Here is a 20,676-nt window from a genome sequence, read left to right on the forward strand (position 1 = left end):
TGATGGGCAACTGACAGCCACTCCGGGCCGGGTGGAGAACTTGGGGGCGCTTTTCTCTAGACTGGGCGCTTATTTTTAACGCTACTGTAGCCACCACGTACATACGTGGTAGGTAATTGCCTACGATCATGCTGAAGAAAGGCTCCATTTTTCTTTTATTTTTGTCCCGTTGTGTCCGCTGTGGATCCGTCTAGAACTTACGAAGTAGAACAAAGAACATCTGTAGAAAAGAAGGCGACCAACCTTCCATGCATCTTGGTCCGCCCTCCCACCATGCCCGCCGCCCTATCGATGTACGTCAGCACCTTGTTCGGGGTGTTGAAGAAATTAGGCCCAGATTCAGCCCAGTATCAGAGTCAATTCCTTTTTTTTTTTTTTTTTTTTTTCTCCTGCCCCGCCAGCTCTCAACGCTAGTTGCGGCACATACGGGAGGCAACCCTTATCACCACCATAGATCAACGCAAAGTAGTCTGTACCTTGCAGCTTTTACATCTCACACCCTCCTTGTGAGGTACCAGCGTGTTATCTCATGAAAAATTTTCACACCGCTCTATTCTATCAACACAAGAGTAAAACAAAAAAAAATTTGCCGCGTGTCTAGGGGGTCACAAGTTAAGATTCATGTCCCCACCCGGTGCATTCCTGCAGCCTGCCTGCAGCCTGCCTGCGACCATCGGGGGTCAGTGGCAAGAGATTCAGCACTACCAAGCGGCCGGCAAAGCTGGTTCATGTTAAGGTTGGATGTAAAAAAGAGTAATGTTCTCAACGAGAATACTTTTTTGTGGTGTTTTAAGCCGCTCGCTGCTCTTCGCGAAATAGGTAAAGCATATACCGTGAGTCCAGGAGGGGGGTGATGTATTGACAATTGATAAATTAAGGATAAAAAACTCAGCACTTAAGATGCTAGCAAGAAAGTTACGGTCAGAAACAACACCCCGAATATCAAAACGGGAGTGTCTTCGATATTGGATTGGCGGGCCTTCCACCGGTCGACTGAGCTGGCGTTTCGGCTTTTCAATGCCGCCATACTGCTGCTCATATCCATGACGACTTACAGAAACACGATGGACCTATAGAAACATGTGGCAGTCGATTACAAAGCTGCATGGCAGCCCTTTGCATTTCGCTTCTGCCGTTGAACGGAACTTTATTGTTTATAAATTCACACCCCTAGGGGCCCACCAACCTCCCTTCTCATCTCGGGCTTTTTTTTATTGCGCTTGAGCTCTAGAGTACTCTGGCAGACTAGGTAGGTTGTGTGCCTTGTGTGCCAAATCTACCACATCGCTGCGCACCTTGTTGTGCTTGCGGTGGCCCCATCCGGGCACTATGCTTGAGCACTGTGAAGGGTAGCAAGCCAACACTCCATGCTTGGGTATCACCGGGTCAGTCATGATCAGCATGTGTGTGAGAAAAAAAAAAGAAAAATGACAAAAGGCCTGCTTACACCCATGCTTGTAATATCCCCCAAGAGTTACAACTAAAGCGGTATAGATCCCATGGTGAAAATGTCAACTTTAGAACCGGGGTGCTGGCTCTCCTCCTCTTCCGGTATCCCGTAGCGTGAAAATCGTAACCTCTCTGTTTCTCTGGGACATAAAAGGTCGTTTCGTTCCCAGTATTCTCGCAACCAAGAACGGACTTTTCTTCTCAACATAAACTCCATCCCGCACGCGAAGAGTCAAGAAAGACGTACATTTTACCAGAGCGTACACAGGCAACTACCAAGAGGCTGGTAGTTTCTTTGCTGCTTTGCCCCATTGCCACCTACGCATCTACCTACGTTACCTCCCTCTTTATACTACCTCATTACGCCGCCAGTCAGATAGAAGATGGCGGACCCAAACGAGAAGCAAAAGTGCACCTAGTAAGTCAGGCCATAGCTCGGACTGATTCTCATTTATATGTTTTGGTTAATGATGAGCATAAGGTTTATTGACGACAACCAACTTGCAAACTGTTTAGTCATCGAAACTCGTCGAAAAGTGCACCAGCGCTACCTCGCGACCAGAAACCAAAGACCGCCGAGAGAGAGGGCAGGATCAATACATGGCTACAAGATGACAGCCTTTCACGGATAACCTACATCAGCATCGGCGGTGTAAAAGATGGAAAGCCGGAGAAAGGCTCGCCGGCTCGACTCTGAGTCTATGGAATCCCCGTGTAATGGCTAGGTACCTATATTGGTTGTATTGATAAACGTTGTGGACATTATGTATTCTTGGGAAAATGTTATAATGAGCGATAGATTCGGCGGGGGAAAAACTGGAGAAATGGAGAAAATGGGAAACGGGCTAGATTTACAATAGAGACCAGGTTACACCGATTGAACTTTGAAGCCCGCACAAAACAACAAGTAAGGGGTTGGTAAAGGTTGCTCAGCTGTCTGAAAAGCCACGTCGCTTTGCGTCCCATTGTGTCCTCAGCTGTCAACGGAATCTAATCATAGACTAGTATCGTGCTATCTATTGAATTTTAGAATAAAGAAACTTCTTACACAAGATGTGGAGAGTCTGCAATCATCCGTACTGTCGGAGATGTGCATTGAGACAGGAACATTGCCAGATTCACGACCGCATGTTTGTGCTGGGTGTGACAAAGACAGCCTGTAGCGGAACATCAAGTTGTCAGTGAACAGCTCAAAAATTGTGGGGTATTACCTGTCTGGCGAAGATAGGTAGGTAGGTAGGTAGGTACGTACAGGGCGCGGGGCCACACCGGTTGATTCCCTGCAGGCTGACTGACAGCAACGCAGTCGATTCCCTGAATTGAACAGCTTTACACTGGGGCACCTTTTCCCGAAAGGAAGCTGCTGTCTGGCTACTACTGTATCATTCAGACCGCGCAACTGCTGGCTAATGCTACTCTGTACCAGGGCCCCCAGCTGGCAGCAGTTATCCGTCCATCCAACCCTGCCGTTAATGCGGTAGAGGATGGCGGGATTATTGATCGCGTCGGGGACCAGCAGACAATGCTTTTTCGCGCGGGAATGACCGCCCTGATCCGCTGCAAGCTCGAGTCACGAGTCTTGAGGTGACTGGTGAATTTTGCTGCACCCGGGTTCCGGATGGCTTCCGTCCGGTTGAAATGGTGGTACAATCCTGGAAGATAAGTGACAGGAATACCTAGAACTGATTGACACAAGTCACGAGTAGAAGAAGAAGAAGAAGAAGAAGAAAAACTTGCCCGTGCGGGATTCCCCAAGAGGCTGCTGCAGATGGCGGATTGCATCCGGTTGGCACGACTCCAATGCTGTACAACACCACAATCACCACAAGAACGATTTCGGGATGTCCGAGCAAAGCTCCCCGACGTCGATCGACATCACTGTACGGGTGGCGCAACAAGCATCTTGGCGCAAAGAGAAGAACAAACCTGCCTTCGATGTGTAGTTGAACCGTATCGTCCAATACCAGACCCAGCCTCAGATGGAAAATTCCCCATGTTCCTCAAGTCGCTTCCTACAAAAAGAAATTATGCCATTGGGGTCCTTGAGCCGTTGGACCAGAGTTCACAACCCTGGTTTTGTTCTTCCGCTTTGTTTTGGGCTGACCTCTGACAGGGTTTAATGGCACACGTTTTCCTGGCGTGATTTTTTTCAGGTTCAGTACCTACCTGCCTGTTAATTTGCTTTGATTGATTCATTTAATAGGATGATCCAAAGTAGACTGCAGATTGCATGTACTTCTTTTCATCATACCTTTCATATCAACATCATTGTAATTGAGTTGTAAGTCATCTTGCTTGATAGGGCTGAAATTTGTGGGTGGAACTATCTCTTATATAGTGCCTCCGGTACAGGCGACGTCCCAGAAGCCGTGGGGAGCGGTTAGCGGCGAACGGTCTATGTAGGGATTACTTTAGCGTACAGGGTACGGTGTTGTACTATGTTACTGTATAGACCCAGCGGACCCACCACTTGCATGTACCGCGTGGTAAGGGGTCGGCAAGATTGAAACCAAGATCTGCAAAACCTGCACCAAACAAAAAAAGCTTTTGAGTTACTACTACCTGGCAACCGGCAAGCTGGGTACATACCTAGGTAGGTAGGTATAGTTAGTTATATTCACCTCACTGACTTGCTTTTGTCCGTCCGAACGGAAATAAAGACATCTACTCGGGTCCAAAACAGCTTGATCCATAATTGGTGCATGGCTCAGATGTTAGGCGATCGCAAAGTGACTATTCCATGCGACGTCATACTAGAAAAGCCTTGTCAGGCTCCGGGTCATGTGCTAGAGGTAAGCAACAGTGGATCAAGCTGCCGAAAGCCAATCTGCCAGTCAAGAACTAGAAAACGTCTAGACCGCCGTCCCTTGCCATTCTCCATCCACGGAAGCTAAAACGAGCGACGCGACGCGGCGAATTTTTGTCTGCAAGGACATGACGTAGGGCTTTAACATGAGAAATTTTGCTTGGACAGTGGGACAAAGAAAATTTAAGGGAAAAAAAAGCCATTGCTCACATTTGACAAGAAAAAAAAAAATCTTCACAGCCGTGCCAAGAAGAGTCTGAACCTTTTGAAGAGGTTGTGGCTTTCTCGTTTGTGAGTTCCAATTTAGTGGTAAATTGGCGGCCTCTCGCCCGCCCCTTGTTGCCCACACGTAAACCCTCCTTGTTCCACCCCCGGCATTCCGCCTTATTTTTCTCTCTCGCAGGGGAATAAAGAACGGTCCCAGAAACTCATTCATTGGTCATGGGCCCGACTCAATTTTATGGAGATGTCCGCCAAGAGGATCCGGCTGTTTGGAAAACAGTCAATCTGCTCAATAAACAGCTGGGTGGGAAAGGTGTGTATTCATGCTTTGACTTGAAGTCGGCCCCATGTTTTTTTTTCTTTGCATGAGCGGATTATTGATGCGAATTGCAAACAAACAGCGGGTAAAGCTGGCTGTCAGGCCAGGATCAATGATGACGGGGGTTGTGGTGGTGACCAAACAGCCAAAGCCCGGCCTTCGACCACGATGTAATGATAATAACGAGCACGGTAGGATAGAGAAGCAGGGTACTCGGCTGCTTTCAGCGGTGAATTTGCAAGCTAGGTACTCGAAATTACTGGGCGTCTCGAGGCTAACGTCCTCGCCGGGACCGACGCTCATAATGGGGCGGGGCACTTTTCTGGCACCTAAAGTGAGGTACGTACCCCCTTCCCAAGTTCCCTATGGTGACTGGCGGGTGTCTGTGAGTTGCCGTTCCCGCGTTCCTTGGTGTCAGGATGGATGAGGACGGGACTAAGGGAAAAAAAAAAAAAAAAAAAAAAAAAAAAAAAAAAAAAAAACCGACAAACCTCCACCACGACATCGATCCACGCAACCCCCACCCACTGTCAACACCTCACCTAGTTGCCTACAAAACAACCGCCCAGCCTACCTTATCTACCTTGCCTACCACCTACCTGTATCTATTTTCCTTTACCTACTTGACGACGCCTTTCAGCACGACTGAGTTACTTTGCCTCAGCATATATACCTGTGTTGTGAAACCAATTTCAATTCAAGAGCAACCGGAGGTATCCAACAAAGATTATAGCATCCACAGCGATTCCTCACCACTGAAATAAAGGTCGCGGCTTGTTTCCAACCAGTCCTGTCCTAACCACAGTCATTACTGCCACCTACCGTTGTATTCATTCCTTGGCTCCAGTTTACTCTCAACTTGCTCGTTTACATCTGTCGCATTTCCAACAGATTTCGCTCCCCTGAAAGGAGCTACTAGTTCGACTTGCCCGCAGCGAACAGCGTCAAAAGTGAACCACTTGGCCAGCGTGTCGTCGCCCCCACCATACAAGGTCAAGCGGCCGCAGGTCACAATTTAAAACCTCACAACCACCTGGCATAGCGGGAAGCACCATGGATGCACAGAAGCCTCCATCCGCGATCGATGCTGAAGTGACTCAGCACCTGTATGTATAGTTTTGCATTCATCCGTCATGGAGTGCGGAAGGGCCGCACGTGGGGTTGAAGCTTCTCGACTTTTCGAGATGGCCATGTTTCGTCGGTAATCATCGCGCAGTGCTGACCGTTGCATACACATTAATCGACAACAGTGAGTCTAGCAGTGGCTCTGTCCTCGTTAGCAACGTCAAAAGCACTGCAGACTTGTCTCTCGTCGGAGACAGAGCTGCCGTCAGCAGAGCAAGGGTGCAGAACTGGCAATTGGCCACGACGGGTTGGACTCCCCTGCAGCTTGGAATGAGTGAAAAGAGGGGGCAGGAACTGAAGGCTTTTCTTCAGGATGTCGATCTTGTCATGAAGCTGCAGACACCGGCGCAGGGTGATGATCGCGTTGAGCCTGACGACCATCCTGAGGAGAACACCCAGGACAGCAAACCATAAATACCTACGTCAGGCCGACTGGATCGCGCTTCAAGATGTGGGGCAGGAACCCGAGCTGTACGGAGCTTCCGAATTCGGAGCTCTTGTGGCTTGTGGCTGGGTCAGTGGCTCGTACATCAATCACGTGATCAGCACCATGCTGTGGTCGTGGTCGTGTTCGTGGAAACTGTGGGAGTTGTGGGAAACGCGCTCGCCAACATCGTTGAGCAGTTGATACGTCCGGTGTGTTTATTTGTTTGTTTTATTTTCCTTGACTGTATCCTCGTTGTATAGATCGCCGGTGATTTCTTTTGGATAGAACGTTTTCGCGAGCTTTTGGTGAGTTGAAAGAACTTCAGGAAGCCCAATGGCAAGGCAGAGAGCTAACGGTTCGTCCGTAATCAGTTGCAGGCACAAAGCGTGGCTTTTGGAATTCACGCCAAATGATGTTTCGCCGTCGTATCGACACTAAGAGGTCGTTCTTCTTTGAAAAGATGCGACAGGCTTGTCATTGATGTCAACATTGATGAACGATGACATGATTGCTCTCGGTGTGAGGGGGGAGAGAGAGGAAGTGAGGAGAAGGCGGTCGGGCGGGTATACTAATATTTCGACCATTGCATCAGACTGAGTCAGTGATTGGTCCAGTCCAGACACGAGGCGCGGGGCTCCGGCCCCCTACTTAACTTTATCAAGTCCAGAGTCTGGTATTTTGGAAGATGACAAGTAGCTTTGTTAGCTCTATAGTGGTATTTCCTTTTCCAATTAGAACAGGGTTCCCACTTTTTATTTTTATTTTCTTACAACTTTCCAGGTCCAAATGGATAACGTTGCCAAGAAGCATTTATGCAGTTTTACGAACAATTCGCTTAGTCTGTGCCCTTAGCACGACCAAGATCCCTTCGTACCCTGAGTGCCTTATGGCCGGCTGCTCTTTTCTGATTTGCTTGCAATTCCTCAACCCAGGGCAAGTTATCACCAGTGCTACCTGGGCGTCCCGGTCCACTTTCTTCCAGCGCAACATCATCAGCAGTGGACTGTTTTGTCCTAGTCTGGACCTCTTGTTTATGGCGTTCCTCAACATAAGACCAGGTTGGAGCAGCGTCCAGTCTTCCCCAGACAAGAACGACCCGATTTTTGCCAGTGTTGAGCTCAGTGATCCTCTCCTGCGAGACGGGCGTGATCAGTTGTAGTGTTTGGCTTTTCTCGTCAATGCCCCTGACAAGAGCGAGACCGACCGTGCGAGAATGTCGAGGGTCGAGTGTTACTCCCCGGTGATTTTGTATAAACGGCAAGCCCTGTGGAGTGCAGATCACCGGAACATTATTGTATGCCCTGGCAGAATCATCGTTGGGATTAGAGTCGACGTCCATCTCGTGACCATGATGTTGCCCAGCAGTGGCTGACATGTCTCGGAAGGCAGCCATATCCTCAACCTCAACCATTGCTAAAATCATGCCATCTATTAGAAGAGCCAGCATGTCTGGTGTTGGCTCATAGTCGTAACACATGATTCCAAGAATGGCACGATCCTGAGCACCGTATTTCACAGCCCAAGGCGTAATGGATGCCAATGGGTTTGTGTTCCACTGAAGATACTCTGGGTCAGACGCTGGCTGGTCAACATGAAAGTAGGACATCATCTGCATTATACGCAAGTCTGCAGCTGTCCTTGCTGTATACTTGCTCGATTGGGATGGCATGAGCACTAGAGGCATTTTGCTCAGACACGCTTCTCTGAGCGCCTCAACGGTCTCCTCGGGGCCTTCTTGCGACATGTAAACAACCTCGGTCGGACGAATTCGGTCAATGAGCTCGGTGATGATGTTTAGTCCGGTACCCTGAACCCATCCACACGTGTTTATGACTAAAGGACACTTTTGGCGAAGTTTGGTTGCGTATGTTGCATAAAGGTCGAGGACACATTCAGTGTAGTGATCAGGGTTTGTGATGGGCGAAATTGCTGCTATTGAATGGCTCCGTAGTATTCGACTGCGTCCTGTTGTTGAGAGACAGGGGTGACAGAACGGAGGTTGGAGGTTCGGGGATTCGACATAGACTAGCGATAAAATCCCTGGGGCTCCAAATTCGGGCTGCCCTGGGTCAATGTCAAGGATTGCAACGCCGGGCTGTGGCTGGTCGTTCCGTCTTTTTGTTTCTGTGACAAGACGGTTCGCAAGTAGCCTGCCAAAGGTAGACTTGCCAGAAGACTTTGGGCCACAGACAAGAATAGTCATTGATTCTGATTTCCTGGAAGCGGCCGCTAACGAAGCGAGTTTCTTGTTCCATTCTGCCAAGGATGCAAGTTCTTGAAGAGGAGCTGCCTTCGGGCCATCTTCGTTCGTGTATAACTGTCGGACGACCTGTTAATATCTGTATTTGCAATTTGCAATGCCATATATCGTAGTAATTGGGACTCACTATGGTATATGAAGGCCACGTAGAACCCTTAGGCTTCAGCGACTCTTCCGCAGCCGCATCGTTCCACAACTTCTCGAACTTGGGAGAGAGCCTGGCTAGATCTCTCAGACTACTAGCGGCCGGGTGGGAGCGAAGCTCAAGGGTGGCATCTTCCGAGCACCGGATTACAGGAAGTGCATGGCAATGAGGTGAGTGAATCCATGTGGCGCCGCTGCGCGCTTTTAATGTTGCGCCAGCAATACTTATCAGGCCATTTTTTACCGTGAGACCATAGCTTCCGAGTATTACGAGACGCTGGAGTCAATGTCAATAAGTTGGATAATTCAACTTTAAGAAAAAGGGTCCAATTAAACTCACTTCGCCTTCGGACAGTCTGAGGACAGAAATGCCGTTGGGTTTCTTCTGGAAATTCTGTTTGCTCGCCTTGAAACTCGAGAAAAACACCACTCTTGTAGATGATTCTGGCTCATCTACTTTTTCAGTTTCTGGGCTGGCCAGAAGGGTTAGACAAATAAACGTAAAATCCGTTTGTGGTGTTGATGGACTCACCTACCTCGCGCGAAAAGTGGCCGGCGATGGCACGAGACTTGCAGGCGTTTCTGGTGCACTCTCAGACTCTACAAGAACAGCTTCTGGGTTTGCAGCATCCTTGATGTTGCTGACCTTGGTGGCTGCGGCTCCTTTTGTCTCTGAAGGCGAGGAGGACGGAGGGTTTTGGGACTTGAGGAGCTGTTGGCGCAATGCAAACGCACTCATGACTGTCAGGTTTGTGTTAGTTGATATTTTTACAGGCACAATCACTTTCCCAGTCGATGCGATGCCACAAATTCATTCGTACCTGGTGCGCCCGGGCTCGCGCTGGCACTGGGGTTACCAATCTTTCTTTTTTTCCTTGTCTCCATGGTCTGGGCACTATATCGGGGGAATAGAGGAGAGGAATATCATGCAAATAATTTTGCACTAGACTACCTAGTCTAATATACCCGTCGTTACCTCCTTGCGACAGTATCGGGTCAATGCAAATTCAATTCTACGCGCTAGAACTGAGCTTCTTTAGACCTGCCCCATATATCAAGCTTGGACCCCACTAAAGCCCTGGCTGGCCAATTATTTCCTTTAAATCCCTCACCGCTGCCCCTCAATTACTCGTCGCATTGGCAGAAAGACGCGACTGTTCCAAAATTTTCTTCGCTGCCGGCGATTTTCGCGCGTCACTTTAGCTTCACTATCACAACTCAACTTCACCTTGACTTTGCCCTCAACTCCATTGCCAACCGCAAAACACACCCTCTCCGATTCCACAAGCCGCTGGGGCTCATAACACTACACATCTGTAGTTTTGCTTGCAACACCGTCAATATGCCAATGCCTAGGGCTAACGTTCAAAGCCTGGGCGCCCATGTCTCCAACATGGCTGGCTCGGCGCGCAGTTACGTCTTTGGTAACAATAGTCGAAACTCGAAACAGAACAGCATCAAAACCGAAGCAATGATGGACGATGATGAATCTAGCAGTGGAAGCGACTCCGATAGCGACATGTCGGATGGCGAGGGCACCGAGAACTTTCTTTCCAAAATCAACGCTGCCACAGCCGCCAAAAAGACGAATGCAGCAGCCAAAGGCGGTGCCAAACTGTCGGACAGCGCTTCAACACCAGCTACAGCTACGAAGAAGGCATCGATGTTTAAAGCCGAGCCGAACGTGACCGAAAAGAAGATCAAACCCGAGCCTGCTACGAGTAGCTCTGAGAGCAGCTCCGAGTCGGATTCAGAAGACGAGAAGACAGCAAAGAAGTCTGCGGCTGCCACTAAGAAAGCCATCTCCAAACCCGAGCCCAAAAAGGCACCTGTGTCTTCGGATTCGGACTCTTCAAGCGAGAGCGACAGTGATGAGGATCAATCTGGTGCCAAGATAGCCGCACCACAAAATAACAAGCAGTCGAACACCACTGCCAATAACGAAAGTGAAAGCTCGAGCTCCGAGGAGAGTGAGGACGAGTCTGAGGAGGAGGCACAAGTCTCTAAACCATCCAAGACTGCAGCAAAGGACAAGACCAAGAAGGCAACCAAGGCAGCTGCGATAGTGAAGAATAAGGCCGCCGCCGAAAGTTCCAGTTCTGACTCTGAGTCCGAGTCGGATTCTGATTCTGACTCTTCGGAAGAGACGTCTTCCTCGGAAGACGAGAAAGCCAAGCCTGCCAAAGCGATCGCGACAAAGAAAGCTGTCAACGGTGTTGCGAAATCCAAGTCAAAGAAGCCGGCTGATGATTCTGATGTGGAAATGGCCGACGAGTCGTTTGCGCTTGTGTCAAAAAGCCAGCCTGCCGATGGTGAACTGTAAGCTCCCGTTTTGGCGTTTTAGCCAGTGTCTTGTGGTATACTAACTCTCAATATAGGGCCGACGAATTTGTTAGGGAGGGCTTCCAGTTGCGCAAAGCTTCAGAGGACACAGATGTCTCAGAGGTTCTGAATGTTTTCAAGCAGGCGAAGCGCGAGGGCAAGCAGATCTGGTATTTCACCACCCCGGCATCAGTGCCAGTCAGCGTTGTGGAGAAGATGAACTTTCCTATGCGCAATGCGCAGACCGGCGACCCCATTGTGTCGCACAATGGGGTAGACTATGGTGTTGATCTGGGAGCTACCGGAGTGCCCAGCACCTACAAGATTCTTGTGCCGGCAAAGAAGGGCAGCAAATATGAGATGGGTAAGTAGTGTCTTTGTGGCGTACAAGTTAAGCCTTGTTCGTACGGCTAACACATGTTGCAGTAGATCGGGGCATTGACCATACCATGCACCTTAAGAGAATCACTCAGCTTGCTGCCTCTGACTTCACGGCGAAACCCAAGGCTGAAATAACTGCCAAGCCACCAAGACCCCAACCTCCGGTACTGAAGAAGCGATACACGCCTATTGGTGTCCCTACGCCTATTCTTCCCCCACTTCCGTCGGTCCTGAAGTCGAGAGGCGATGTGGCTATGACCGACGCTCCAGAGGAGAACGGATCGGCCTCTGAAAAGAAGTCCAAGAAGCGCAAGGCCAACGCAGAGGAAGCCGCCAAGACCCCCTTGAGCGAGACAAAGTCGAAAAAGGCCAAGACTATAAACTCTATATCGGCAGACCCTTCCATCCCAAAAAGCACGCCACCCTCCAGCACACCCATGGGTACCGGCAAGAAGCCGCAGGCGAAAGGAAAGACCACAGCTACGGCAACTCCAGTCTCGCAGGCAAAAGCCAGGTCAAAGAGCTCCGCCGAGCCTCCAAGGACGCAAACCCCAGTTCCGCTGCCCAAAATGCCGGGATTGAAGAGGTGATCGCCGTTTATTTGAGAATCGTATCTTTGACCAGCGCCTGTCGCGCTTTTATTATAGGATGCAACTCTTGTTCCCAATTTTACAGCAAGGCCTTCAAGGGGCTCATAGCCCCGTCGAGACCTTGGCTTGCTGGAGTGAGGGAGAGCTAACTATGACCGGTTCTTTTTATTGAACTATTATCGCCTACTGCGAGGCTTAAGGATTAATAGCAGACGGGATGGTTTTATGGTGAACCGTCCGCATACAACTTGTTCTAGAACGACAAGCTTGGTTATCGAAGCCTTGTTGCGGATTGGTTGTTTTTGTTACATATTGCACGTGCCGGCCCAGTCTTTGGAGAATCTTGGGCCTCAATACCTACCTAGGTACCTAGATCAGTCGAGGCGTTTTATACTGCATCTGACGGAGTTCTGTATATCCCACTAGAGTTTGGGGTTTTTTTCCTCTTGATTGTCATCTCCGATGAATATACAGCCACGCTGTTAAACAACCTTCGATACCTCCAAATGGACCCATATCAGTTTGTATTTTTAGCATTGGCCGTGACAAGGAAGTATCTTGGAGTTGCAAAAGATGATCAGATCGGTCACATCTTGTGGTTCAAGAGATGGCAATCAGACCGCTAACGTCTGGTAGTTCATACACTCACTCTCCTTTGGCTAACCAATGGGTGGCTGTGCCAGACAATTATTGTGCTCCGATGTACCACCCAACCAAACTGAATTACCTACTCCTTTGTACCTCCAATGCTATAAAACGACATATGACGCTAAACGCTTTTGTCATTTTCTCATCATTTTCTGGCCACATCAAAACCAAGACTATCACCACTGCACACATGGCAAGAGGTCAAAGGGAAGATCATAGTAGCTATTTTATTTTTGTTATTTGCATTATATGTACCCGACTACTTGGTACACAAATCAAGACACCCGAATCTAATAAGGTGGTCTCAAGTACATCTCACCAAGGTCTTGGCATTACAGCCAGAATCTCCATGCCCAGACCATAGATCAAGATTATGTATGCGGCGAATGACTCAAAAAAAAAAGAGAGCTCCACGCCAAGAAGAGGTGAATGCATGGATGTTACCATTTACAGTAATGTTTGGCCACAACGGTCGGCATCGCTTGGTTCGGTTTGAGGGCTTTTGTACACCCGATATTCCGACCTTCCGATTGGAATCTACGTCGGCCCTTTTATTCGCCCGTTGACCTCTCTTACCACTGCATATAAATGTTTGCCTTTTCTAACTCCTTGAAAAGACTTGCGCCGCGTCTACGTTCCAGAATTTCGATCTGCAGATTCACAAAGCATTTGCCAACCCTTATTTCAACCCATCTGTACTAGAAACAACAAGAAGAAAAATGGGCGACTTATCCACAGCACCACCGCCAACAGCGGCGCCCCAGGGTCGGCGCATCCAGGTGCGGCCCGGGACGCCCGCCGACACCAGCGCCATAGTCGACATACACTACGCCGCGTTCGGCGCCGGACCCATGTCCCCGCTCCTGAGCCCGGGCGGGGTGACCGAGGAAGCCAAGGCAAAGTTCGGCGCGAGGATCTTCCCCCAGCCGGAAGAAGGCAAGGAGGGGAGCGGCGACGAGGGCGAGCCTCTTGTCTTCGTCGCTGAACTGGTTGGAGATGACGGCACAGCACCTGAGCTGGTGGCGTTTGCCAAATGGACCGTATTCCGCAGGGAGCGGTCGCGTGACCAATGGGACATTAAGGGGCCACCCATGACGATGGAGATGCTCGGGGAGGGGTCTGATCCCGAGGTTTTCAACGCCTTTATTGGCCGCATGCAAGATTACAAAAGGGAGGACATCCAGGGACAGAGACATCTACGTGAGTTTGCGACTTGATTAGTAGTGGTTTATTCTTTTCTATTTGGGATGAACTTTAGGCTGACAGCAGAAACCCCACAACAAAAAAGACCTCGGCATCCTCGCCTGCAGTCCAAAATACCACCGACTCGGTGCGGGCGGCGCTCTGCTGAGGCTCGGGTTTGAGCTAGCCGACGCCGAGGGCCTGCCGACCTTCTTGGAGTCGTCTCCCGAAGGCTACAACCTGTACAAGCGGAACGGGTTTGAGGACCGGTGGGCATTCGATCTGGAAGTCACCCAGAGGTGGGGGGTAACCCCGCAGCCTGGGGTAAACTGGGGTCACCAAAACGGCGTCGAGCACTGCGGTCCTTGCGCCGAGGGCGGCTACCGGACTGTGGGAATGATGAGGCCGCCCAAGAGCACGTAATAGGATGCTCTAGTTATGACCTGTTCGACCAATGAATGGCATTGTGGTGTTTGGGAGAAGGAAGAACTGAGTGGAGCTTTGAATTTTCGAGCAGGGGATTGGACCAGATGAGAATCTTTGGTAAAGTGGTAGCGACGGGACACTCCAGCTAACAAAATAATCTTAAATCTTTTCCACACTACCTGTTGGTCAAGTCAACGGCTGCCAAAGCCTGGTAGTATGTCGTAGTTGCAATCGCACTGAATGCATATTGTCACACTCTTGTGGTGGACAGTAAATAGTGAAGACAATATGCAAGGAACTAAGACACGCCCACAAGTCTACACATCTTTTTGGTTGGCTTGAGTCGGTTGTATCAAGCTCGATTATCAACAAAAGGCCCAATATCTAATGACTTGGTAGAACGGCACTCATATTTTTATATGTATAAATGGCAATTTCTTTTTTGACTCGTCAATTCTGTACCACACCACAAAATTTGCAAAACAAAGATGGCCCAAGTTTATTTAATTATTATATATGGCCACACTAGATAGGCATTTCCCTAGACTCAACCGCCACCACTAATTTTCCCGTCTATTGCACCCGTTGGCTATCATCTCGAAGCACCTTCTAACCGGCTCGCTACAAATACGCACTACTCAAAGTCCCTTGCCATTTTGGCATTTGACGTTTATGCAAATGCCTTACCCGCCAGCCCTAGAGAAGCCGGAAATTTCAGCCCTGGAAGTTGCACCTCTCCCCAGGTCCACGGGGCAGAGCTGATAACAATGTCAATGTAGCTGCTGGGTGCGGAGGCGTTAAAACCGAAAGTGCTGTGGAAATTCTCCGATGTTCTGGTAATGTACCATTCTGCGTATCGTGCAAACTTTTATCATTTTCACTGGCACTTTCAAGAAAGGATAACACTTTATCTTAACAATACCAGGTAGAATCTGCGATGTCGCTTTGGGTGATTGTTATCATGGGGCTAATAGCAGGTAACACTGGCAAAGCAGCAGCGACAGGGGTAGAGGGGGTACTAGTGGGAGCGATGGTAAATAAATTCACAAAATATCCGCCGAAATGTATTTTATACAAAGCATTCTCCATAGGATCAAATTCTGATAAACTGATCGGAACTCATATATATATTGATAAGAATAGTACTAAACGGCAAGCTCCCAGTTCCAAACCCAACATATTGCAAATAATATTTTATCCTCAATTCATACACATAACTTTCACAGGCGCATTTGCCTTTCTTGAGTTCTTTCTCTTACTGCGTACAAATCCAGTAATAAGGCTATACAAATAATCTTAGCTTGAACTTGAGGAGGCCGAAAAAGGAGGCGACACACAGGACGAAGAGAATGCATGCAACGCAATGCTTAATTTGAATCACAGTGTTGGAGCAAGCAAAAATCAAAAAGTAAATGATGACAGCTGTGAGGTTCGAACTCACGACTCTTTCGAGAGCAGAGACCAAGTATACTACGCACAGGGTGCGTATGACTTAAATCTGCCGCCTTAACCACTCGGCCAAGCTGTCTTATTGGTTGCAATGAGGATATGTAGCCTTGAGGTCAACACTAAGTCTATGATTATGCCGATGCAAATTAGTCCTTTGGTAAACCAAGCTGTGCGAATTTCGAGCTTTGTGGCTTTCCTCGGGAAGCTAACGAAATTTGGGTTGGTTTGGTCTGGGCCTTTGCACCAGTTGGCGGCTTGTCCAACCGGGGGTCCTGATTCGTGCGTCGAGATTTTCAGGTACTGTAGTCGGCGGCCTGCCTGGTGACATTCGCGTCGCTTTGAAAATTCTTTCGTCGGACAGTCGGGCTTGGTCGGGTCTAACGGTAAGCGCGTGGGCTTGGCGGCGGAAGCGAAGGGCTTCTAAAAAAACACTTCCCCCGGATCTACCGCAAATGAAAGCCCCAGGCCTAGAAACGTGCCAGAAGCAAGAGAGATGATTGGCTGGGATTGACAGACTTGGAAGGTATCGTAATCACTTTGTTTGCCCCAGTTCCACAGTGATACTACCTACTATGTACTCCGTACATTTTACCAGGGGGGCTGGGCCAAGTGAGGCGGGGTTGCATCATCTTACACTGGAGGCGTGAAGCTTCCCCCTTGCTTGTGCTGACAAGCATGTGCTGTTGGAACAAGGTAAATGTCGATTTTGAAGAGCATCATTCCTTGACCTGAACTTACCTTGGGGAACCCAATTTTGTAACCTATTTACTATGGTACTAGTTGATAAAACTTTGATCGGCCATTAGGTCCGAGTTAGGTTTTTTCTCGGAGTAAGCTTTGTTTGGTACATTGCTTGAGTAGTAAATTGCAGGTATCCGCATGAACTCGGCGACAATCAAAAGGTATCAATCATCCTTGGTTGTTATTCGCCAAGCTTCGAAAGTTTCCGACAGGCGTCAGCTACCTCGAGAGTCTTGGCTTTCAGATGCCGAGAACAATCGAGAATGCTTATCCCGTTGGCGTTTTGCTTGGCATCTGTCTGGTAAGAAACCAAGAGAGGAAAGAGATAGCGTGACCACTTGCTTCGTGTTGTCAGCCAAGACTGGTGCTCTGAACGTCGTCTTATGTTATGGGATGTTGTCTGTGATTTTCAACCAAACTTTTTCGATTGGAATTGCCGATACTTGCGCGCCCCAAGCATTGTTGTGGATATCAAGACCCCTCCCTAGCCTACCAGCCCAAAGAAGATACCAGGCAAGACACTGGTTAAAAGATTTCCGGCAAGATGGTGCGTTGGATCCATTGCGGGCCAAGTGGAAAAGGGCTGCATGAACGCGGTCATGTCATTACCTTTTTAGGGCAAGACATAAATTGGCAAACTTTTGTGAAGATGACCTGTAAGATACAGTAAGTTTGTTCGGATATTTACGAAAGAGCGAAAGAAACAAAGCTCTTTCATGCTTATTTGGAGGCAAGAAAATGAGGGACACGATGAACCTTGCTACCCTGCTCCATATTACACTTGTCTCGCGGGGAACTCCCAGTCAATGTAAGTGATCCCCTTTTCTCATCCGAGCTCCTTGTGGGCTGGTGTGGGCGGCCGCTTTAAATGGATTTATGAATCGAGCAACAAGGTGAAAAAGGCGTGCTCGAATCTGACTTTATCATTGGGCTACTGCGAGCCTACCCTGGGCACCTGTAGTTACGGCAGCTAAGCAGATGCAAGAAGGAGCCACCAACCCCTGTTTCCTGGCTAGACCTTGTTGATACTGCGCTGCTCCCCCCACATCAGCCAGGGCCCAGAACTAAGGTAGATGTAGACCGAAAAGTCAACCAATTTGTAGGCACCTCGCCAACCACGCAAGGTTTCCAAAGGGCTGCGGGCCTACCTGGCCCAGATAAGGTACAGGTATAAATAAATTTATTCTGCCTCCCGTCAAATCCTAGCCTCGCCCTCCCAGTCTTGCTTCTCTCCTCCTCGTGTTCTGGGAAACACCAAGCTGCATCCCTTTGGTCATTCTTTTAGTCTGTCTTGCTTTGGTTCTTTTCCACAATGGCATCCGAGGGCGTCGTCACAACTCCTGATGCTGAGCGCATCGCAGCAGTCAAGGCCAACAACTTGACTGCTGGCGGCAACGCGGCCTTCAAGAACTTCAACAACCAGTTTGCCCACATCGACGACCGGGCCGAGCGTCGCCGACTGGCTCTTGCAGAGATTGACCGTGCACCATTTGGGTGGTACCATGTCAGGACTATCTGCATCGCAGGTATAGGTTTCATGACCGACTCGGTGAGTCTCCTCGACCTGCCATTACTCGTTCCTATTTGTTAGTAGATTTCAATACTAACTCTCTAACCCTCTGCCAGTACGACATTTTTGCTGTCGGTCTGATTACAAGTCTCCTTGGCATTGTCTACTTCAACGGCAAGATCTCAAGCCAGGATGACACAGCCATCAAAGTCGCTACCTCTTGCGGAACTGTTGTTGGCCAGGTCGGATTTGGAGTCATTGCAGACTGGATCGGACGAAAGAAGATATATGGTGTTGAGCTTATCATCATTATCGTAACCACTCTGATCCAGGCCTTGTCCTCCAACTCTCCGGCTGTTTCCATCATCGGCCTCTTGGTTTTCTGGCGTATCCTCATGGTATGTCATCTTGCAGCTCGACCTCATTGACAAGCAAAGTACACTAGGCAGCTGACCTTGACCCTAAAATTCCGTATAGGGCATCGGCATTGGTGGAGACTACCCCCTATCGGCTACGATCACTTCCGAGTTTGCGACCACCAAGTGGCGCGGCTTCATGATGAACGCCGTGTTTGCCATGCAAGGCATTGGTCAGCTTTGCGCTGCCCTGGTTCTGCTCGTCCTCTCGGCGGCATTCAAATCGCAGCTTGAACTGGCCTCTAGCCCGGCCACTTGTTCAACGACAGGTGCTTGCCTTACTGCTGTTGACAGGATGTGGAGGCTTATCATTGGCTTTGGCGCTATTCCTGGTTGCATCGCTCTCTATTTCCGCTTGACAATACCCGAGACCCCACGGTATACTTTTGACGTCGAGAACGACGCAGACACCGCCAGGGGGGCGCTCAAGTCTGACGCCAACGCCACTACCGCTGTCACTGAGAGCCCCGAGGAGGAGACAGCTTCGCGAGCAGAGTTCATGAGGCACTACAAGCAGTGGAAGAACCTGAAAGTCCTTCTCGGCTGTGCCTTGTCCTGGTTTTTCTTGGTAGGTTCATCGATATTCCCGAGGATGACAACAATTTATCCTGAATAAACTGGCTGACAACTCCATATTGTAGGACATTGCATTCTACGGACTTGGTCTCAACAACCCCATTATTCTGAACGCGATCGGCTGGTCAGGCGGCAGCAACATGTACCAGGTCCTTTACAACACTGCCGTTGGCAACCTCGTTCTCGTTCTCGCCGGTGCCGTCCCCGGATATTGGGTATCGGCCGGGCTCATTGACACTGTCGGACGCAAACCTATCCAGCTTTTTGGATTCTTTGCCCTGACACTTATCTTCTTCGTCATTGGCTTCAAGTTCTGGGACCTCACCGGCAACGAGCTTTTGGCTCTCTACACCATCGCCCAGTTCTTCTTCAACTGCGGACCCAACAGCACCACCTTTATCATCCCAGGCGAAGTCTTCCCGACACGCTACCGATCCACTAGTCACGGCATTTCAGCAGCATCTGGCAAAATGGGTGCCATCATTGCACAAGTCGTATTTGGACCTTTGAAGGACATTGGTGCCAACCCGACCCTTGCCAAGACGGACCCGAAGTGGGCTGCCCCGTGGCTCAACCACATCATGCAGATCTTTGCCTGCATCATGGCTCTGGGCTTCTTCACGACCCTTCTGCTTCCAGAGACGGCGAGGAAAACCCTTGAAGAGCTCGGGGGCACAGATGCTACCATCGGCCATTCAGTTTCCGACGTGGTTGAGGAGAAATCAAGCTCTCCGGAATTTAGGAGCACCAGCTCGGACGATAGGGCTGCCTCTGAGCATCGTGCTGACGCGTAATGGCGATTTTGGCTTTTGAGTTCATGTCAGTTGGGAGAGCAGTGGGTCAGGGGAAGTGATTCTATGCTCGAGGGACGGAGAGAATGCCCATCCTTTTTTGCAGTACAGCCGACAGTCCGGGTGGAGGGCTTTCTCATGTCGGGTCTTTTTGGCATGAATTAGAACCAGTGTAGACCCAGTACCCTAGGCTCCCTATAATTAATACTATCTATCCAGTGCGCAATATAGGGCGCTACGTGGCTAACCTTGTCTCTTCATAAAAGTCTGTCTGATATTCATTTGCATCTTGGCAGGCCTTGAGCAAAATAAGCGGAATGTCTCCGGATTTTATTCCGAGCAACTGCTTGTAAAGGTACCCGAATTTCAAGATAATGACCAGCAACCACATATGTGGTGACGGACAAAATCTGTAGTCTGGCGTGTTAGGAGGGATCAAATTTATGATCCTAAATACACAAACGAAGCTCTACGTTAGGTGGGCTGCTGTCTGGTTAAGGGGCGGCCACCTGAACCCACACAATATTTTAATGCGTCGTCGTCAATATCTCGAAACAATATAGACAACAAAGCTTGCTGTATATAAAGGGAGCAAGAGCTTTGCCTGGTATGATCGGCCGTTTAATCACAAGCAAATATTTTATATTGACTTGTTGCTGGTCTTGTGATCGACAATCTCATTGTCAGGAAGCTTACAAGTCAGTTGCGACCATGCAGCAGGGATGCGTCCCTTTATACCAGTGAAGCGTAAGGAATGGCAGCTCCTTGATTTTAACTATACTCAAATGGGAAACAAGTGTTCCGCGAGGAATATTTCAAAGTCGGGGAGTGAACAGAAGAGATGTTCTTGTTTCGGGACGTGACTGACGAAGATGGGGAATAAGTTACGCTC

At 49.2% G+C, this 20,676-nt stretch overlaps 6 protein-coding genes and 1 non-coding gene across 7 annotated transcripts; 5 read left to right on the forward strand and 2 right to left on the reverse strand.

The window, feature by feature from the left end:
- Window positions 1-1,832: 1,832 nt before the first annotated feature.
- Window positions 1,833-2,305, forward strand: MGG_17118 (uncharacterized protein; the record flags this gene model as incomplete). Its single annotated transcript, XM_003716610.1, has 2 exons — window positions 1,833-1,867; window positions 1,966-2,305. 2 exons carry the CDS (start codon window positions 1,833-1,835, stop codon window positions 2,144-2,146), a joined length of 216 nt encoding a protein of 71 aa, XP_003716658.1. The 3' UTR covers window positions 2,147-2,305.
- Window positions 2,306-5,239: 2,934 nt separating this feature from the next.
- MGG_03304 (uncharacterized protein) lies at window positions 5,240-7,218 on the forward strand. The gene is made up of 3 exons (XM_003716611.1): window positions 5,240-5,902; window positions 6,047-6,653; window positions 6,720-7,218. The coding sequence occupies exons 1-2, from the start codon at window positions 5,850-5,852 to the stop codon at window positions 6,333-6,335; spliced, it is 342 nt and encodes a 113-aa protein (XP_003716659.1). The 5' UTR covers window positions 5,240-5,849; the 3' UTR covers window positions 6,336-6,653; window positions 6,720-7,218.
- MGG_03303 (uncharacterized protein) lies at window positions 6,942-9,746 on the reverse strand. The gene is made up of 5 exons (XM_003716612.1): window positions 9,574-9,746; window positions 9,289-9,493; window positions 9,093-9,225; window positions 8,736-9,029; window positions 6,942-8,665 (listed from the first exon to the last, which is right to left on the reverse strand). The coding sequence occupies exons 1-5, from the start codon at window positions 9,635-9,637 to the stop codon at window positions 7,184-7,186; spliced, it is 2,178 nt and encodes a 725-aa protein (XP_003716660.1). The 5' UTR covers window positions 9,638-9,746; the 3' UTR covers window positions 6,942-7,183.
- Window positions 9,747-9,909: 163 nt separating this feature from the next.
- Window positions 9,910-12,993, forward strand: MGG_03302 (uncharacterized protein). The gene is made up of 3 exons (XM_003716613.1): window positions 9,910-11,071; window positions 11,131-11,438; window positions 11,501-12,993. Exons 1-3 carry the CDS (start codon window positions 10,095-10,097, stop codon window positions 12,043-12,045), a joined length of 1,830 nt encoding a protein of 609 aa, XP_003716661.1. The 5' UTR covers window positions 9,910-10,094; the 3' UTR covers window positions 12,046-12,993.
- Window positions 12,994-13,264: 271 nt separating this feature from the next.
- Window positions 13,265-14,476, forward strand: MGG_03301 (uncharacterized protein). The gene is made up of 2 exons (XM_003716614.1): window positions 13,265-13,893; window positions 13,982-14,476. The coding sequence occupies exons 1-2, from the start codon at window positions 13,413-13,415 to the stop codon at window positions 14,296-14,298; spliced, it is 798 nt and encodes a 265-aa protein (XP_003716662.1). The 5' UTR covers window positions 13,265-13,412; the 3' UTR covers window positions 14,299-14,476.
- A 1,241-nt stretch (window positions 14,477-15,717) lies between these two features.
- On the reverse strand, window positions 15,718-15,829 carry MGG_20195. The gene has a single exon. It is a non-coding gene; the product is annotated as a tRNA-Leu (tRNA).
- A 1,840-nt stretch (window positions 15,830-17,669) lies between these two features.
- On the forward strand, window positions 17,670-20,028 carry MGG_03299 (phosphate:H+ symporter). The gene is made up of 4 exons (XM_003716615.1): window positions 17,670-18,040; window positions 18,118-18,399; window positions 18,479-18,985; window positions 19,059-20,028. The coding sequence occupies exons 1-4, from the start codon at window positions 17,804-17,806 to the stop codon at window positions 19,785-19,787; spliced, it is 1,755 nt and encodes a 584-aa protein (XP_003716663.1). The 5' UTR covers window positions 17,670-17,803; the 3' UTR covers window positions 19,788-20,028.
- Window positions 20,029-20,676: the final 648 nt, after the last annotated feature.

The sequence above is a fragment of the Pyricularia oryzae genome, chromosome 4 (genome assembly GCF_000002495.2).
Source record: "Pyricularia oryzae 70-15 chromosome 4, whole genome shotgun sequence".
In the NCBI taxonomy this organism is placed as follows: domain Eukaryota; kingdom Fungi; phylum Ascomycota; class Sordariomycetes; order Magnaporthales; family Pyriculariaceae; genus Pyricularia; species Pyricularia oryzae.